The sequence below is a fragment of the Oncorhynchus mykiss genome, chromosome 4 (genome assembly GCF_013265735.2).
Source record: "Oncorhynchus mykiss isolate Arlee chromosome 4, USDA_OmykA_1.1, whole genome shotgun sequence".
Lineage (NCBI taxonomy): Eukaryota > Metazoa > Chordata > Actinopteri > Salmoniformes > Salmonidae > Oncorhynchus > Oncorhynchus mykiss.
This window is the reverse complement of record NC_048568.1, coordinates 8,308,415-8,328,133: the sequence shown is the minus strand read 5'-3', so window position 1 is coordinate 8,328,133 and position 19,719 is coordinate 8,308,415. Positions and strand designations below refer to the sequence as shown.

Here is a 19,719-nt window from a genome sequence, read left to right as displayed (position 1 = left end):
GGTTTTCTTTATCATTCTACAATGTAGAAAATAGTAAAAAAATAGAGAAGACATCAAAACTATGAAATAACACACCAAAAAAGTGTTAAACAAAAAGATCAAGCCCATATTATGGCAAGAACAGCTCAAATAAGCACAAATAAACAGTCCATCATTACTGTAAGACATGAAGGTCAGTCAATCCTGTGAAAATGAAGAAATATGAATAACCATCAAGCGCTATGATGAAACTAGCTCTCATAAGGGCCGCCACAGAAAAGGAAGACCCAGAGTTACCTCTGCTGCAGAAGATATGATCATTAGAGTTACTAGCCTTAACTGCACTCAGATTGCAGCCCAAATAAATGCGTCACAGAGTTCAAGTAACAGACACATCAACTGTTCAGAGGAGAAGGTGTAACATCAGGCCTTCATGGTCAAATTGCTGCTGCTGAAGAAAAAAAACACTACTAAAAAGGACACCAATAAGAAGAGACTTACTTGGGCCAAAAAACACGAGCAATGGACATTAGACTAGTGGAAATCTGTCCTTTGTCTGATGAGTCCAAATTTGAGATATTTGGTTCCAACTGCAATGTCTTTGTGAGATGCAGAGTAGGTGAACGGATGATCTCTGCATGTGTGGTTCCCACCGTGAAGGAGGTGGTGTGATAGTGCTTTGCTGCTGACACTGTCAGTGATTTATTTAGAATTCAAAAAGGCACACAACCAGCATGGCTACCATTCGGCAGTGAGACGCCATCCCATCTGGTTGGGGCTTAGTGGGACAATCATTTGATTTTCAACAGGACAATGACCCAACACACCCCCAGACTGTGTAAGGGATATTTGACCAATACGGAGAGCGATGGAGTGCTGCATCAGATGACTTGGACTCCACAAATCACCGGACCTCAACCCAATTGAGATGGTTTGGGATGAGTGTAGGAAAAGCGGCCAACATTTGCTCAGCATGTGGGAAATCCTTCAAGACTGTTGAAAAAGCATTCCAGATGAAGCTTGTTGAGAATGCCAAGAGAGTGCAAAGCTGTCATCAAGGCAAAGTGTGGCTACTTTGAAGAATCTCAAATAAATTTGGATTTGTTTAACACTGTTTTGGTTACGATATGATTCCATTTGTTATTTCATAGTTTTGATGTTTTTACTATTATTCTACAATGTAGAAAACAGTAAAAAAATAAATAAAAAAATAAAAAACCTTGAATGAGCAGTCCAAACTTTTGACTGATACTGTATAAATGCATCTTTAAAAATATTTCTCAGTTGAACAGTGATCCCAATTAAAATACATATATTGTGCTCTCACTCAGCACTGAGAGCACAATTTCAATCCAAACTGATTACTCCAAAGTCTTTTGCCGGAAATAGGAGGATATTTTCTGCATGGATCGTGGAGAGCGCATTGCCTGAGAGAGAAGAGAAAGATAAATGACAACAGGTACCATATTATGCAGTTAGAGCCATCAGTGTTTGTTCTACATTGGGAGCCAATCCTGGTCATACTGTAACATCACTAATTTCAGGTCAACTTGTGCATACCGGTGAGGTGGGCATCCTGCCATCTCGCCTCTTGCAGGCAATGGGGCTTCTGGGAATGCTGCTGGTGTTTCCCGCACCCTTCCTCAGCCTCTGGCTCATCACTGACAACCAGTCTGCCCCACCTGGAGAGTGGTTCTCCTTGTCTGCCTGTGTGGATGGGTCCTCCACCTGGAGGTCTGCTCCTTCCCAGGCCTCACTCCTCTCTGTGCCCGCCTGAGGTGGCTCCTGGCTGGGGCGGCACATGCCTGCCAGTCCTCGGCTGCTCTTGGCTGCGGGGTAGAGCTCCGTAATGCAGTTGCACTCCCCTGCACCATCGCAGCCCCCTGCTGCCCCACAGTCACCCGTCTCCAGTCGGCGCTTGGCCCTCCTCTCCGAGGGAGTAGTACCGGTTGGGCCCTGGGGGCTGAGCACTGTGTGGAGAGGAGAGGTGACCTGTCCCCAAGGAGACCCGGGGGTTCGGGAAAACCAGTTCCTGATGGATGAGGGTGTTTTCTGGCATAGGAGGGTGGCTTTAGCACCCTGAAGGGTGGAGAAGGTGGTGGTGCTGGAGGGTAGAGGCACGTCGGCTCTACTACCGGAGCAGGCAGCAGGCTGGGGGGAGGACAGGGCCCCCAGACTCCCTGCCTGGGGACTCTTGGCTGGGGTGGATTCCATGTGGTTCAAAGGCCCTTAGAGAGAGAAGCAGAGTTTCAGTTTCAATCCAAAGAGTTCCGCTTGTTCAAGAAGCATTGGAGGTAGTCATCTTTGTTATTGTTTGGCTACACAGACCAGTAAAAACAATTAAGGATGGTAACCACTGCATTGGATACGAAATTCCAGATATTCCCCATCTTCATCAGGCCATTTTATTAATGTCCTATCTAATTCCCTCATTGATCGGCATGTCAAAAATGTCATGTACCCTCTGCTGATAAATAGCAGCAGTAGCGATACTCACTTGGAATGGACACGGTGGTGGCAGGTTTAGGATATGCCCAGCCCACCAGATTGGCCTCTCCGACAGAGGACTTTGCTCCATCCGTCCCCCGGTCCAGACGCCAGATCCGTACGGTGTTGTCGTCAGAGCAGGAAGCAATCTGACAAGACAGAGCATGAGATTACACAGGGCCCCAATTTGCACCTCACCTAGCCTGGTTAAGCCAGACTGAATGCTGCACACATCATTGTTTCAATGGTGAACGGAGTGTGGTGCCAGGACAACCACCTCTCCCTCAACATGAGCAAGACAAAAAAAAGCTGATTGTGGACTACAGGAAAAGGCGGGCCGGGCCGAACAGGCCCCCATTAACATTGACGGGGCTGTAGTGGAGCGGGTGGAGAGTTTCAAGTGCCTTGGTGTCCACATCACCAAGACAGTCATGAAGAGGACACACCACCTTTTCCCCCTCAGGAGACTGAAAAGTTTTGCATGGGTCCCCAGATCCTCAAAAAGTTCTACAGCTGCACCATCGAGAGCATCCTGACCGCATCACGCCTGATACGGCAACTGCTCAGCATTTGACCGTAAGACATTAGAGGGTAGTGCGTACGGCCGATACATCACTGGGGTCAAGCTTCCAGCCATCCAGGACCTATATAATATGCAGTGTCAGAGGATAGCCCCAAAAATTGTCAGAGACTCCAGTCACCCAAGTCATAGACTTTCCTCTCTGCTACCACACGGCAAGTGGTACCGGAGCGCCAAATCTAGGACCAAGTCTCCTTAACAGCTTCTACCCCCAAGCCATAAGACTGCTGAACAATTAATCAAATGGCCACCGGACTATTTACATTGACACCCCCCCACATAGTCACTTCACCCCTTCTTACATGTACAAATTACCTCGACTAACCTGTACCCCCGCACACTGACTGTATCGGTACCCCTCTGTATATAGCCTTGTTATTTTTTACTTTAGTTTATTCAGTAAAAATGTTCTTAATGCTTATTGCACTGCAATGTTAGTTAAGGGCTTGTAAGTAAGCATTTCATGGTAAGGTCTATCTATACTTGTTGTATTCGGCGCATGTGACAAAGTTTGATTTGATAAGAATAACATTCTTAACACAAACCATCTGAAATCATGCTGGCTATGTGAACATAGACAAAATCTTAGATCTCACCTTTGTGAAATCTGTTGGGCACCACGCGATGGAGGTCACTTCCTGCTTATGGCCCTGAAGCATCATAGGAACCTGCTTTGGGTCGGAGATCTGAAATAGGAGGTTAAGACACATTATAAAATGCATGGATATAATAGTTATTAAATAGTCAAAGCATGTTAATTTGTCAGCAATCGTCCATCAGTCTGCTTTTCAAAGGTTTTCCCTGGATTGGGTAAATCTAAATGTCAGCTCACCTTCCAGATGTATGTATGATGGTCACTTGAGCCACTAGCCAGGAACTGGTCGTCTGGGCTAACAGTGGACTTGACGTAAAACGAGGAGTTTAGGTGACCAGCGAAGACTGCCACTGAAAAAGAAAGACATGTTAGAACATCAGAAATAATGTGCACATAACCAGACATTGTTGTTCAGAGTACACAGGGCGAGTACACAAAAAGTGGTCAACGTAACTAAATAAATATCATCCTGAGGAGCAGGGCTCAACTAAGAACAATTTTTGTGCCCAAGTTGAAAAAAAAGTAGGAGCACAATGAAAAATATTTACAATATTAAATCTAGAATCCTTAATTTTTCTAGGTGCAATGGTGCTCCTAAATAAAATTCAGGTCACACATGCGTGTAAATTGGTCGCACTGTAGAGCCCTGCTGAGGAGACACTCCAGTCAACACACATATTACTTCCTGTTCGGTCAAAGGACTGGTCACATTGTAAGTTAGAGCCCCCTGGGCTACATTCTTGACTAGTGTCGGAATAAAGACCTCACACCCAGCAGTGCAGCACCCAGTCTCAGCTAGTGGGTAAAAATACCAGGGTGGTGTTCATTAGGCACCGAACAGTAGACAGCGGAGTAAATAAGAACCGCACATTTTTGCTTTCCACTAACTTAAAAAAATAATTTAAAAAATCCTTTGCATGTCCTAATGAACACATCCCAGGCTTAGATGACTCATTAAGAACACAAACACCGAGGTGTTTCTCATCTCTTTCAGTCAGACAGTCTCCTGTATACACTGTACCCAACCTGTCTGTTTAACAACCTCTGGGCCATTGTAAAGACGGTTTAATACCATACTTGTTTGGCACGTTATATTGTTATTCATTTTATCAGGCAAGTTGACTAGAACACATTCTCATTTTACAGCAACGACCTGGGGAATAGTTTCAGGAGAGGAGACGTTAGCCAAATGATAGTAGCCACATTCATTATGACGGTGTTGGCACATGCAGTTGAACTAGCTATTCAAGCAAATAAATCTTCCCAAAGTATGGCATTTTTGCCTATCTGACAGCTTCTCATATATAAAATTGTTTCAACCAGTAGTGTGCAGCCCCACCTGGTGGAAAACAGTGGTAGTGACATAAAAAAAATGTAATGGCATGCAGGAGCTTAATGTGAATGGATGGGAGACTATACAGATGCATTAGAGTAACTTGCCATAAAACAAAGTCATGGGCTGAATGCAGCCATGCTTTTGATGGACGTGGCCATATAAATAGAATGACATGCAGAAGGCATTTGTTTACCTGGAGTGGTTTTCAATCCACTGACGTTAAACATGTAGATGTTGTCGTCGATGCAGTTGGAGAACAGGTTGGAGCCGGTGGAGTCCAACACCAGCCCCGAGTAACCTACCCAGAGAACACAGGTCAGGTCCTACACTTGTGCTACTCTATGAAACAAACACTTTTTTAAACAACAACATGTTTGAATACTTGTAAACTGCTTCCTTCATTCCTTTACAGAATTCACTGATCTTTACTTTACTTTGATGAAAGGATGAGTTCCAGACAGTAGCTTCACCAATCCAGTAATATCTTATAAGAAATTAGCCTATTCCAAGGAAGGAAGGATACAATTATCAAGAATATGAGTCATGTTTGAGAAAACCCACCTAGCTTTCGTGTGCTGGAGCCTGGGTACGGGTACACCTGGAGTGGTATGGGGTCGTGGTGGTATGCAGTGTAGCTTTTCCGAAGGTCCCACATCTTGATTATCCTGGTTAAAAGGAAAAACATCACATTCGAAAGTAAGAATCGTTCTTTGTGGTGCTGGCTTCACATACATCCCTATGACAGTCATCTAGATGTTTAATAAGCTTGTCACACCATCGTGCCAATCCAAACCATACTGGCTCAGATGTTATCCTTTCAATGTCCTTTTCAGCCAGGTTCAGCAACTGTGTCAGATACGTAAACTGGCCAGCGCAGTACGTAACCAGAGCAGCGCAGCACTGCTCAGTAGCATTGAAGTATTAAACATCAGATTTCTTACCCATCAACAGCTCCTGAAGAGATGAGGGTGTGTGCATCACGGAACAGCACCACAGTGACACTCTGCTGGGAGTCCTACAAGACATGGAGAACAGATTTCAGATTTGCTCTTAATATCCCAGTCCTGAACTATAATCAGTATGAAGAGAACAATAAAACTGACACTGGATCAGTTTTACTACTAACCACAGAGGGGGCCATGCCACGTGTGCCTGAGCGTCTCTTCTTCGTGTTAGAGGGTGTGTTTCTATCCGTCTTATTGTGAGCCCCGCTGATCTGCTTCACCTGCCTGTAGAATCCATCTGAAGGGAAAACAAACACCATTACCCACTCAATCTCTCGTAGATAGACACACATAACTGGGATCGCAGCATCTGTCAACAGTCTGTAACAACTAACAAGGAACTTTGTTCCGGTGCACAGATTTTCTTGTGACTGATCACAATTTCTGGAGCGGACATTTGGCCCATAGACTTGCCTGTAACGTCTCAGCCTAGAACTTAATAGAGCATTAGGCTCAATTACCCAAGATTTTAGTCCTGGCTTTACTCACTGAAATATTCTAACTTTTGAAAGATTTAAGATACAAAATATGCAACGACTAACCTATCGATTTCAAACATACTGTTTACACTAAAGAAAACAGTAATCACTTTCATATCTGTCCTTACCTTTTTTGCTGCACCTGGTGTCCCAGACCATAATATTCCCATCTCGGCCCCCAGTACAGAACACAGCTGTTGGAGAAGAGAGAAGTTTGCATGGTTACTAAGAAGTTTTCGGGCACAAACAACAAAGTGTGCAGTGGCCTAAAATAAAAAGCACAGGCTCCCCTGGTGAAAAACAGAAACTCTGCAGCAGCTGTTTAAGGAGAGTTTTGTTCTCAGTAGATGAATTGTCAAGCTGTTCTGTGATGATGCCTATAATAAAAAACCTTTTAGGCATGGGTATACACACACACAATAAATCTGAAAGACCATTCACTCAAAGCCATGTCTCTGCATTCAGGAAACATACTTATATATATATATGGCTTCGTTTTTAATGTATCATGTGCTGCCGCTCTAGGACAATAAAGTTATTGAATTGATATGAAAATGACCTTTCTCCTGCTGTGTGAATGCAACAGATTTGAGGCTGCACTGGTGCCCCTTGAAGCTGCCAAGGAGTTCCCCCGATGCCACGTCCCACAGCTTGGCCATCTGATCACCTGATGCAGTCACCTGATGGAAATACACAACATTTTATCATGCATCTTCTAACACGTCTATAGAAAGTAGTAGTCTGTTTCACATCACACACAGTGGTCAATCAGGGAAAACTTATCCTACTCACCAAGCTAGCCTCCCCTGGCACCCAAGCAAGGTCAAAGACAGCATTCTCGTGTGCCATCCATTCTATGGAATAGCAAAATAAAGTTTATACCCCAATTGGCATCTAATGACATTTAATGAGTTATGGTCCTAAAACAAGGCAAGCTAGGCTGGAGATTCAGAGAGCTGCAATGGCTAGGCGGTCTGCATAATATGGGTGCATTATCATATCATCTGTTGTCTCAGCCCAAAAAACAAGATGCTTGAATTACTCTGTTGGTCATGTGGTTTTGCCACTCAGGTGATAAGTTACCTTTCAGGACTGGACTCTGTCTGTTATCTGTGTTGTAGAGCCTCAAGACACCCTCCTCGTTGGCCACAGCAAATACACTCTGCAACCCTCGAGCTAAAACGACAGGAAAAGAAGTGGTTAACAGAAGAAAACAGGACATCGGGACAGTGGTTCATGGTTAACGCCTTCATAGGCATACAGTAGAGTACTTCCTGTATTACCTGTAGAGAAGGCGCATCCAAAAGGGGGCACGGCTACCCCCATGTTCCCGTATGAGATGTGTTCATCATGCCGTGCACACTGGTAGCCGTTCAGCAGGGAGGACAACGGGTACTTTGGGCTGAGGTCTGGTGGAGAAGAGGAAACAACAAATACAACCACTATGAAACATGCAGCGAAAACCGTGTGTGATATCCATCCCCAGGAACCGCCAAGGACCTCCTTAGCTATTTGTTAACGCTAGCCACTTCCCCACAACAATATCCACCCATCCATCCATTAGCATCACAAAATGGCCAGCCTAGCAGCCAACAATGCTGAAGTAAACACAGCTGAGCTAGTTAACTAACTAACTTTGGCTAACTAGCTAGCTATAGCCAAATATCTTTCTCATTGTTCTATCTGTGCTATAGCTGCCTAGAAACATTGAAGGCAGACTACTGTCTACATTAACATTCTTACCATTGCGCCTCCGTTTACGGACTCCTCTGTCAACAATGGAGCGAAAAAGCATTTCTCTAACTCAGCCGAAGCCAGACGATTTTTAAAAAACTATTTCTATTCGTCAGAGCAATTCCTGTGCTGTGATCTTCTGTTTGTTTCTCCCCTTTCCCGCGAACTAATGAACTGAAAGAAGAGACGAATCTCCCGCTAATGTTGCGTCGCGCTCGCTGATTGGTTGGAAATGTTATACTTCCTGTATTACGTCTCTTAATGCCTCTGGGCCGAACGGAACACGTTAGCTATATCCGGTGGCTGAACTAATACTTTAAAATATAACATACAGTTGTTTCACGTGAAGTCTAAAATATAAACAATGTCGCTTTCTACTGCAAGGTCATTCTTGTCAGAGGCCGGTTATGGGGAACAAGAATTGGATGCTAATTCAGCTCTCATGGAGTTGGACAAAGGTGTGTAGTTAGCCGGCTGGCAACAAGCTAGGTGGCTAGCCATTTGTTATCCTTATCAATGCGAAACTAGTTTAACAGCTTAACATTTGAAACAACTGTTCTGTGTCATGTATCCCCGGAAGTTCATGCATTCAAGGGCACACAACGGCACATTTGTTAGTTACAATTAAAATAACAAGAAAGCTAGCTTCTTAGTAGCGAACGCTAGGTTTTCGCCTCAGTGACGAGCAAACTTGAACTGCATTCAGACGTTTGTCAGTTAGGCATATGGCTACAGGGGATGGAACTGAAGTTGTCCTTCCAGATCTGTGTACACTGATAAATCTACATGTTTGACTGAATTTCTGTCATTTGTTACAGGTTTGCGGTCTGGGAAGCTTGGGGAACAATGTGAAGCAGTGGTCCTCTTCCCCAAACTCTTCCAGAAGTACCCTTTCCCCATCCTCATCAACTCTGCTTTTCTGAAACTGGCAGATATCTTCAGGCTTGGGTACAGAGAATTGTGACATTTCAACTAGACATTACTCTGCCAAATCATAAATGCACTTTTCACTTGTCGTTACTGATATGTATTAAAATGCATAAACCTCTGCCTCAATCGTTCCAAGGCAGCTAACCAGAGTGAGTTTTGACCGTATTGTCCTCCTACTGTAATAAATAAACATACCTCTCCCCTCTTTCAGGAACAACTTTCTGCGCCTCTGTGTGTTGAAGGTGACTCAACAGAGCGAGAAGCACCTGGAGAAGATCCTTAACGTGGACGAGTTTGTCAAGAGGGTATTCTCTGTCATCCACAGCAATGACCCTGTGGCCAGAGCCATCACTCTCAGGTGCCATAGCGTGCACTTCTCTTTCCATTTCGGGTTTGATATCTTATGATGGTGGTTAAATCCACATTCCACACAGTGGCTGTGTTGCAGATTTGCATGGTGGTCATCGTTAGTCTCACATTTCAGAGAACCAAGCTTTTATTTTTCTTTGTAAAGACTCAATCATCTTCACTTACATGATTTCTAATTCTCTGTGTTTTGTCCTGTTTTTTAAATTCAAAAAACAAAAATTATGAAGGATGCTTGGCAGTTTGGCCACTATCATCCCGGAAAGGAAGAATGCCCATCACAGCGTTCACCAAAGTCTGGATTCTCATGACAACGTCGAAGTAGAGGCCGCCATTTTTGCATCGGCCTGCTTCTCTGCACAGTCGAAGTAAGTGGGTCTCTGTTTGAGATAAGTTTCAATGTGGTCTATGTTGTCTGCCCAAACTGTCATGATTTTAACTTGGCTTAATCCCTTGCAAACTGTTGAGAATTGTTTTGTTCTATGCCCCATCCAGGAAAGAGGAATAAGGATGTATTCAGTGTCTGACTCATTGAACATGTTCTGTTCTTTGTCCCTTTCAATCTGTAGAGACTTTGCAGCTGGGATTTGCAACAAAATCAGTGAAATGATTCAAGGTAACATAATGTCTCTAGTATCATGTGAACATCTTGTGCAGAATCATATTACATTCTGTGAAATTTGTGTTTAGTTATTTACAAGCAACTGACCAAGCACATTGGTGGTGTTGTAGAGAAGAAAAGGCCATGCAATTCCTTTTAAGTGAAGCATCCAGGGTCATGTTCATTAGTCTACACTGTAGCAACACATTTTGCAACAAACCAATGCAAGCGTTTTGTTATTGGACAAGTTCAGATAGTACCTTCGGGTTTCTGAACTTTTTCTTCCATTTCGTGCCAACTGAACATTACCCAGTTGATCTCCCACTGGGCCGTGCTATCACTACGCTCTTCTTCCTCTCCAGGTCTGGACACCCCGGTGGACCTGAAACTGAAGCTGATCCCTATGTTGCAGCACATGCACCACAATGCCAGCCTGGCCTCTAGCAGCCGAGAGCTGCTGCAGCAGCTGGTCACCTCCTACCCCTCCACCCCCATGGTCATTGTCACCCTGCACACCTTCACCCAGCTGGCCGCCTCCTCGCTCATTGACATCCCCAAACAGGTAGCTATAGTAACAGACACTAGGGGATAACTATGGGGACGTGGCTGGCGTGCAAACTGATATTACATTTTCAAATTGGTTAAAATTAAGGTAAAAGTCAGTTTTAGATTTTGGCTAGTCGTGCTGTCAATGGGATGCTGGTCAGGAAAATCCTCAGTCTCTCCCCAGACACTAATGGACATTAGAATCCCATTAGTACACAACTCAGACAATTTTTGGCAGCTGGACCCTATTTGGTATGACAGTTGACACCACAGCACAGACTGAGTGCATTTCATCCAAAACAATCATACAAACAGATCTCCACGTGTAGAATTTGAGTGACAAGTGACTTCTTAATATCACCTGCAACTCTGAAGCCCAGATGACAGCAAAGCTTAGCAACAGTGGAAATTGCTAATGCAGATGTATACTGTGGCATCCACCCAGGCTATAAAATCTAAATTCCTCTCCTGAGCTCAAGAATCTGAGAGATCTGTAGAAGGCTTTGAATAATGTTTAATGGCTAGTCTATTTTCCCCTACTGTCTGCAGTTACAGCTGCTTCTCCAATATCTGAAGGAGGACCCCAGGAAAGCAGTCAAGAGATTGGCTATCCAGGACTTGAAGCTCCTGGCTAAAAAAGCCCCCCATCTCTGGAACAGAGAAAACACTCAGGTGGGGTCTTATGTCCCACACATACAGTACCAGCCAAAAGTTTGTACACCTACTCATTCAAGGGTTTTTCTACATTGTAGAATAATAATGAAGACATAAAAACTAGGAAATAACACACATGGAATCATGTAGTAACCAAAAAATCTTTAAACAAATCCTAAATATATTTGAGGTTCTTCAAAGTAGGTGCCCTTTGCCTTGATGACAGCTTTGCACACGCTTGGCATTCTCTCAACCTGCTTCCCCTGGGATGCTTTTCAGTCTTGAAGGAGTTCCCACATATGCTGAGCACTTGTTGGCTGCTTCTTCTTCACTCTGCGGCCCAACTCATCCCGAACCATCTCAACTGGTTTGAGGTTGGGTGATTGTGGGGTCCAAGTCATCTGATGCAGCACTCCATCACTCTCCTTCTTGGTCAAATAGCCCTTACACAGCCTGGAGGTGTGTTGGGTCATAATCACACTAAGCGCAAACCAGATGGGATGGCGTATCACTGCAGAATGCTGTGGTAGCCATGCTGGTTGTGTGCCTTGAATTTTAAATTAATCACCAACCGTGTCACCAGCAAAGCACCATCACCTCCTCCATTCTTCACGGTGGAAACCACACATGCAGAGATCATCTGTTCACCTACTCTGCGTCTCACAAAGACAAGGCGGTTGGAACCAAAAATCTCAAATTTGGACAGATTTCCACCGGTCTAATATCCATTGCTCATGTTTCTTGGCCCAAGCAAGTCTTTTCTTCTTATTGGTGTCCTTTAGTAGTGGTTTCTTTGTAGCAAAGGCCTGATTCACACAGTCTCCTCTGAACAGTTGATGTTTCGATGTGTCTGTTACTTAAACTCCAAAGTATTTATTTGGGCTGCAATTTCTGAGGCTGGTAACTAATGAACTTATCCTCTGCAGCAGGGGTAACTCTGCGTCTTCCTATCCTGTGGCGGTCCTCATGAGAGCCAGTTTCATTATAGCACGTGTTGGTTTTTGTGACTACACTTCAAGAATCTTTCAAAGTTCTTGACATTTTCTGGATTGACAGACCTTCATGTTTTAAAGTAATGATGGACTGTCATTCCTTTTTGCTTATTTGAGATGTTTCTTGCCATAATATGGACTTGGTAATTTACCAAATAGGGTTATCTTCAGTATACCACCCCAACCATGTCACAACACAACTGATTGGCTCAAACGCATTAAGAAGGAAAGAAATTCCACAAATGAACTTTTAACAAGGCACACCTGTTAATTGAAATGCATTCCAGGTGGCTACCTCATGAAGCTGGTTGAGAGAATGCCAAGAGAGTTCAAAGCTGTCATCCAGGCCAAGGGTGGCTACTTTGAAGAATCTAAAATATATTTTGATTTGTTTAACACTTTTTTTTGGTTACTACTTGATTCCAAATGTGCTATTTCATTACTATTATTCTACAATGTAGAAAATAGTAAAAATAAAGAACCCAAACTTGACTGGTAATGTACCTGCAAGTTATTCCTCCATAATCAAACTGCAAGTAGGGAATTCATTCAGTGGGTATTTTGAGGATAATCCATGTTTTCATGATACTGTGTTAATTTATTTTCGTTGCAGTGCATTAAATAAATGGTTATTCCTCTGTGTGTAGACCCTGTGTGAGTGTGCCCTGAGTAGCCCTTACAACAGCCTGAAGCTGGGCATGCTGTCTGTTCTCTCAACCCTCTCTGGAACCATCGCCATCAAACAGTACTTCAACCCTGGAACAGGTACAGTATAATGCAAACAGTACTTCAACCCTGGAACAGGTACAGTATAATGCAATATTGCCTGACTTTCAGTACAGGCAATCAATCGTAAGACACATTTACTTTCAATTAAAACAATGTTTTTCTTAAGTTTAACCATGCATCGCTTTAAGCTCTTGGCCCACATTCAAAATATGTCTCGGCGTATGAGTGCTAATTTAGAATCAGGTGTAATTTGTCCATAGAATCTTATTCATATGATCTAAAGGGCAAAACTGATCCTATATCAGCACTCCCACTCTGAGACTCTTTGTGATTACGGGCCCTGCTGTTTTGGGGCTTTGCGATGTTGGGAACATTCAGTCAAGTACTCAAGTTGAGTTCAGAACTTCCCAAAACATTCCTCCTTTCTACCCCTCAGGTGGTGCTTCCGCCCCTCCCCGGCTCACTGACCTGGTTAAGCTGGTGCAGGAATGCTGTTACCACAGCAACCTGGCTGTCGCTGCCCATGGAGTCACTGTACTCGCTAACATCGCTATTTCATGTCCAGAGAAAGGTGGGCGCTGGGTATAGGGTACCACTTAGTGGTATTTGATGTCCTCTTACTCATCTTTCATTAGCTACCTGACCATCACAGGACTTCACAGGCATTTTAAAATGGGGCTTACCTTAGAAAAACTTCCAGTAGGGGACTAATTCATGGTAAAAAAAGGGTTTGATTCACTCAAAGGTCTTCAAGGGCCTTCACAGATTACCTGTACAGTATTTGGGTTTTTCAGCAATACAATTACATCTCATCCATTTCTTTAAATGCGGTGTTTTGTTCTTTGCAAAAATATATATATTTTTAATGCTTTCACTGACTTATTGTCCTGCTTTTCCTCTCCAGACATGATGCAGCTGGAGCAGGACACAGTGATGGGGTTGGAGTCTCTGCTGGTGCTCTGCAGTCAGGATGACAGCCCCAGAGCTCAGGCCACACTCAAGGTGGGTAGCACCCAGGACCCATATGTCTATACATTACTCGTACAGTGAGGGGAAAAGATGCTTGGCTTACTCAGTAGTCGTATAAACGGCCATGTGAACGCTGTAATTTATTAACTGTTAGTTTATAGATAGGTTTACAAATCTGTAATAAACAGTTATAACACATTTGTTGTAATTGTGTACTCATTCTTTTCCTCACTCCGTGTGTTTCCCTCTCACTCCCCAGACGGCTCTCACGTCATTGGTCCAGCTGCTGAAGAGTCGCCCCCACCTCAGCCAATCAGCGGTGGAGTTCCTGCTGTGCCAGCTGCACTTGGCCCGCGACCCCTCCCGCGTGCTGATGTGCCACGCCCTGGCGGCCATCGCCACTCAGTTGCCTGTGCTAGGAGAGGGCATGCTGGGGGATCTTGTGGACCTCTACCGGGTGGCCAGCCACTCGTCCACTGACAAGCAACAGGAGCTCCTGGTGAGAGATACACAAAGCCCTAATACTAACTGTCATTGCCCTAAGGGGACTAATAAAGTTGTTGAAATGAAATGCATTTGTTTGTTTTTTACCACACAATTTAAAGCTGTTCTCCAATCATGAATCCCACCTACTGGATACTGACATCTGGTTTGTGTTATCACCTCCCCTCTGCTCCCCGCAGGTTTCCTTGGCGACGGTGGTGTTTGTGGCTAGCCAGTCGTCCCTGTCGGCAGAGGTGAAGACTGTGATCAAGCAGCAGCTGGAGAACGTGGCCAACGGCTGGACGGTGTACTGTATAGCCCGGCAGGCCTCGCGCATGGTGAGTTTCTAGTCTGCGGGAAGTAAAGGTTTATTAAATCTGGCACATTTGCAGAAATGTTGATACCTGCATTGTCCCTGTCAAATTAACCTAATAAAATAAAGCAGGCACTTGTAGTCTACATCTCTCTGAAGTAAGTCCATGTAAAGATGAATGCATAAAGCACATATATATATATAAGCTTCCTGTTGAAGGATTATCCCCATAGACATATACTGTGATATGTATAGGGAATATCCGTGCTGCGCTCATTTAGGTTGGAATCCTACATGCCCACACTTAACTTGGCACTCGCCTAAATCATGCATTGAGGTCAATGACAGACTTTAGTGAAAACTCGAGTAACACGCGCAGATCTCAGGTTAGGATTCAGGCCTTAGTCATTAGTCACTAATACTGATGCCTCGCCTCAACACAGTATTTGGAAACGTTTCGAAAAAGCTTTTCCACCCTACTGTCCTGACCTGTGTGTTTTGTTTGCCAGCCTGCCTCCATAACATCTCGTCTGGACCTCTGTCCTCGCAGGGTTGTCATGAGTTCTCCAGCGAGCTGTACCAGAGCTTGCGGACACGTGTGGCCTCCGAGCACTTCTACTTCTGGCTCAATAGTCTGAAGGAGTTCTCCCAGGCCGAGCAGTGTCTGAACGGCCTGGAGGACGGAGACTACAGCGCCGCCATGACGGCCATCGCCGAGGCCCTGCGCTCCTACCAGAAGGGCATTGCCTCCCTCACGGTCAGTGACTGGCAACCTGCTTATAGGAAGGCAACGGATCAATTTTTAAATCAACTGTAAACAACTGACTTGCCCCTATTGTAGGTTTCAATATGGCAGGTAGCCTAGTGGTTAGAGCGTAGGGCCAGTAACCGAAAGGTTGTGAGCTCGGGGATTCGATTTAGCAAGGTATAAATCTGTCGTTCTGCCCCTGAACAAGGCAGTTAACCCACTGTTCCTAGGCCAAAATTGTAAATAAGAATTTGTTCTTAACTGACTTGCCTAGTTAAATGAAAATACAGCAGGGTTGCAGTCAATTTAAGTTTTAAATTCAGTCCATTCCGGAAGTGAATAGAAATTTCATGAGTTGAAAATATTTCCATTCGTGAATTGGATTTCAATTAACTTTGTGAATTGACTGAAATGAATTGTGAATTTACCCCAACCCTGCTGTATTGTTTTTATGTGCTGTTAAACCTGTCAGAATCCTTTTAGCCAGGTAGTACTGGAGTTCAATGGTTCTTTCCAGTCTGCTTAACTATCCAGTTAATGAGCTAGGTAATATTGAAAGTCAACTCTCAACCTCTAGGCTGCCAGCACGCCCCTAAGCCCACTGTCGTACCAGTGTGACTTTGTGAAACTGCGCATTGACACGCTCCAGGGCCTGTCCCAGCTCATCTGCACCTGCAACAGCCTGAAGACCAGCCCGCCCCCTGCCATTGCCACCACCATCGCCCTCACCTCAGGCAACGAGCTGCAGCGCTGCGGACGCATCGCCATGCAGGTACAGGGGAAGGGACACTGAGTTCAAATTCTATTTCTGAATGTCAATTCAAAACCATTGAATGGTAGTACTAACATTACTCCATACAGTAAGACTGGGGGGTCAGTCTGTACAGAAGAAGGGGGTTATGAATGGCTGGCTGGATGAACACGGATATCTATTCCATCAATGGATATATAGAAACATCTCTATATTTTCTTTCTCCAACTCAGATGAGGGTGTCCATGGATGAGTTCCGGAGTCTTGCTGCCCGCTACGCTGACCTGTACCAATCCTCATTTGACGCTGACTCTGCCACCCTCCGTAACGTGGAACTGTATCCTTAAACATAAGAGAACGGACACGCCTTGCCCATTAAATCATTAGTAAAATCTTAGTTAAAACCACTTCCATTGACAATCCTCTCACATGTCTTTAACTGTTGGCTACAGACAACAACAGAGCTGCTTGCTGGTCTCCCATGTCATCGAGGCTCTGATACTGGACCCACATTCAGCCAGGTAAAGCTTGTTAATATGACTAACAACCTTATTCACTCATTGCTGTGTAATGTTCAGGGGATTATTTTCCTTACCACACCAGCAGCCTAACGTAGTATTCCAGGAAGTGTTGTCTTGAAGAGTTTACTTTAGTCTGGACATTTCAGTTGAAAATTCTATTGAAGCAAATGGGATATCTCTCTGTTCTGCCCTCCAGTTTCCAGGACTATGGGACTCTGGGCTCAGTGCAGACAGAGAGCGAGTATGAGAGGCGGATGATGTCCGTGTTCAACCACGTCCTGGAGGAAGTGGAGGGCCTAAGCAGGAAGCACCCTCCTGTCTCTTACCTGGTGAGGTCATCAAACTACCCAGGGTTGTGTTCATTAGGTACCAAATGAAGAAAATTGACAAACTGAGAACCACTACTTGGACAGTTTTCAGTTGCTTGCCCTAATTAACCTGTAATGATGCTTCTTCCAGCTGGTCAGTGAATGGGATGACAAAATGCTAACCTATTTGTTTTTGTTTATGTAGCACACAGGTTGTCTATGTGATGCGGTCATTGCTCTGCTTAAGGTCCCACTGTCCTTCCAGAGGTACTTCTTCCAGAAGCTTCAGTCAACCAGTATTAAGGTAACTAACTAATGCAATAAAAAATACTATTCGGAATACACTACTTTAGCTCAGTTCTTGCTTTAGGAGCCATTTGATGCGTTGGTATTTGGTACACTGTAAAATGTATATTAGATTTGCAATAACATGAAGAAGTAGTATTTTGCATTGAAATTGATTGACTTATTTCACGTTTTTTTTTTTTTTTCCCCAGCTTGCTCTTTCCCCATCTCCTCGAACCCCGACCGAGCCAATCCCAGTGCAAAACAACCAACAGCTGACTCTGAAGGTGGAGGGCGTGGTGCAGCATGGCTCCACCCCTGGACTGTTCCGCAAAATTCAGTCTGTCTGCCTCAACGTCAGCTCCACTCTTCAGAGCAAGACTGGTGGACCCGAATACAAGGTGACTCTTCACCTATCCCACCACCTGCCCTAGTCGTGATTATTGCAGTGGTTATTTACCTTACACACTACTGGTCTGTTGTTCTAAACGGTTGAGGCTGTTGATGGATATCTCATACGCTTTTCCTATAAAGTTACAATGTCTCTAGCTACTATGGTTTTAGACCCTTTTTTTTTAGCTTAATTTAGACTAAAAATTACAACTCACTGGTTCAGCTTCATTAATTGTATTTGATTAATACAACTCAATACCAAAGTATGTAACCACCAGCATATTTAATTTCCCATCAGATTCCACTGGACAGCAACACCAATGAGATTGAGCAGCGGGTGGAGCCGCACAATGACTACTTCAGCACCCAGTTCCTGCTTAACTTCTCCATCCTGGGCAGCCACATGGTCAACGTGGAGGCCTCAGTTGTGGACGAGAGCGGCATCGAGTGGAAGACCGGGCCCAAGACCACTGTGTCGGTCAAGTCCCTGGAAGACCCTTACGCCCAGCAGCTCCGCCACAACCAGCAACAGCAGCAACAGGCTCAGCAGGCTAGGCCCGAGACGGCCCCGGCCCCCCAGAGGAGTAGTGTATATGCCCGCTTCCAGTGATACCTCTAACCCATTGTGTTGTCCCATAACTTGTTTGTATGTTTCCTTTCCTTCGTCAACGCTCATCTGAAAAGACTGGACTGGAGCAATAGAGGCAGGAGCAATGGCTTGGTGAGCTTTCACCTATCCATTTTTTCTTAGGTTAGTGGTCACAAAGGAAGGAACCTCCCCCCAGGAGGTTTCTTGTCTTGTAGAATTCCCGGTGACTGTTTACTAATATTCTGTCAATTATTAAAGGCCACATTTCATTGAAGCTCTGCAATGTGAGTCTTTGTGTGATTGTGGCTCGATTGTTGTCATGCTGTTTAGGGACACTAGGACAAATTCCCATTTATATTATATCTCTGTACCTTTATTAGCTTTCGATAAAGGCCTTGTATATTGGAAATAAATGGTCAGTAAATCTACTTACTGCAGGTTAGTGCACAAGAATGCAACTATGCAACATTTAATCATTCAATTCTCTAGGTGGAGGGCTGCACCTCCATAGGGTTCCCCTGACTGTCAGTGAATCTAGTGGTCCATGTCCACTTACTATCCCCTTACTCGGTGTGGTTCCAAATAAGACCAGCAGGGGGCGACCAGTGACAATATAGTGAAGTCAACATTGCAAAACAAAATCAAATGGTAACGATATAATGGAAGAGTACTTTGTAGAAATAATGCAATCTTACAAGTATGGACTACAGTCTTTTGATCAATTTATTTGCTGTTACCCACTTAGTGCACTGTGTATGTAGCACTCTGCCTTGTGATATTTTTTCTGTACTCAACACAATTATATGTTGTTGTTAAGTACAATTAATTTTTATTCCACAATAGTTTCAGTGATGGGCCGAATAGGCATATGCACCGGTGATATTTAATTGTCTCCTGTAGGCCGTCATTGTAAATAAGAATATGTTCTTAACTGGCTGGCCTAGTTAAATTAAATAAATACATTTGTCAGAGAGAGTGACTGGATCTTCGGCAATGTCAAGGTTCAAATGCACCTTGCTCTCTGGATTTAAAATATGCTACAGCGTTCTCAATGAACTGGCGGGAAAGTTTGAACGCAATGGGCGCGCGGAGGACAAATCTGTTTTCGTTTACGATTAAATGTATTACGTCAGAATGCCCAATTCATAGATACGGAGTCAGAATAATGTCATTTAATAGGCTCTCCATGACCCACTGTTAAAATGTTTCCAATCAGTCTAATTTGCATACACATTTTGATTGGATGATAGCTGTGAGGGTTATCGAATCAGGATAAAATCCTATGATTTCATAAAATATCAACATTCTATCATTAAAGATTTCCTGTCATTTGCAAATGCACCCCAC

At 44.1% G+C, this 19,719-nt stretch overlaps 2 protein-coding genes across 2 annotated transcripts; one reads left to right on the top strand and one right to left on the bottom strand.

Annotated features, from left to right (window-relative positions):
* Positions 1 to 1,119: 1,119 nt before the first annotated feature.
* Positions 1,120 to 8,388, bottom strand: LOC110522026 (denticleless protein homolog). The gene is made up of 15 exons (XM_021600088.2): positions 8,204 to 8,388; positions 7,744 to 7,869; positions 7,544 to 7,636; positions 7,253 to 7,314; positions 7,020 to 7,140; positions 6,589 to 6,654; positions 6,104 to 6,219; positions 5,919 to 5,992; positions 5,539 to 5,642; positions 5,171 to 5,275; positions 3,879 to 3,991; positions 3,643 to 3,732; positions 2,477 to 2,615; positions 1,540 to 2,207; positions 1,120 to 1,406 (listed from the first exon to the last, which is right to left on the bottom strand). Exons 1-15 carry the CDS (start codon positions 8,253 to 8,255, stop codon positions 1,341 to 1,343), a joined length of 1,995 nt encoding a protein of 664 aa, XP_021455763.2. The 5' UTR covers positions 8,256 to 8,388; the 3' UTR covers positions 1,120 to 1,340.
* A 54-nt stretch (positions 8,389 to 8,442) lies between these two features.
* LOC110522025 (integrator complex subunit 7) lies at positions 8,443 to 18,650 on the top strand. Its single transcript, XM_021600086.2, has 20 exons — positions 8,443 to 8,652; positions 9,013 to 9,142; positions 9,336 to 9,482; positions 9,721 to 9,858; positions 10,060 to 10,106; positions 10,454 to 10,653; positions 11,187 to 11,309; positions 12,931 to 13,048; positions 13,449 to 13,583; positions 13,917 to 14,014; positions 14,241 to 14,480; positions 14,665 to 14,802; positions 15,328 to 15,534; positions 16,103 to 16,297; positions 16,510 to 16,613; positions 16,729 to 16,797; positions 16,994 to 17,126; positions 17,311 to 17,409; positions 17,603 to 17,791; positions 18,082 to 18,650. The coding sequence occupies exons 1-20, from the start codon at positions 8,559 to 8,561 to the stop codon at positions 18,391 to 18,393; spliced, it is 2,916 nt and encodes a 971-aa protein (XP_021455761.1). The 5' UTR covers positions 8,443 to 8,558; the 3' UTR covers positions 18,394 to 18,650.
* Positions 18,651 to 19,719: the final 1,069 nt, after the last annotated feature.

Bases quoted from the DNA above. Each gene is read 5' to 3' on its own strand.
- LOC110522025 (XM_021600086.2), top strand. From the start codon at position 8,559: ATGTCGCTTTCTACTGCAAGGTCATTCTTGTCAGAGGCCGGTTATGGG. The intron at 10,654-11,186 runs GTAGCTATAGTA...TACTGTCTGCAG, and splicing joins TCATTGACATCCCCAAACAG to TTACAGCTGCTTCTCCAATA. The intron at 14,015-14,240 runs GTGGGTAGCACC...CTCACTCCCCAG, and splicing joins GAGCTCAGGCCACACTCAAG to ACGGCTCTCACGTCATTGGT.
- LOC110522026 (XM_021600088.2), bottom strand. From the start codon at position 8,255: ATGCTTTTTCGCTCCATTGTTGACAGAGGAGTCCGTAAACGGAGGCGC. The intron at 3,733-3,878 runs GTGAGCTGACAT...CTCCTATTTCAG, and splicing joins ATCATACATACATCTGGAAG to ATCTCCGACCCAAAGCAGGT. The intron at 2,616-3,642 runs GTGAGATCTAAG...CTGTCTTGTCAG, and splicing joins GCCCAACAGATTTCACAAAG to ATTGCTTCCTGCTCTGACGA.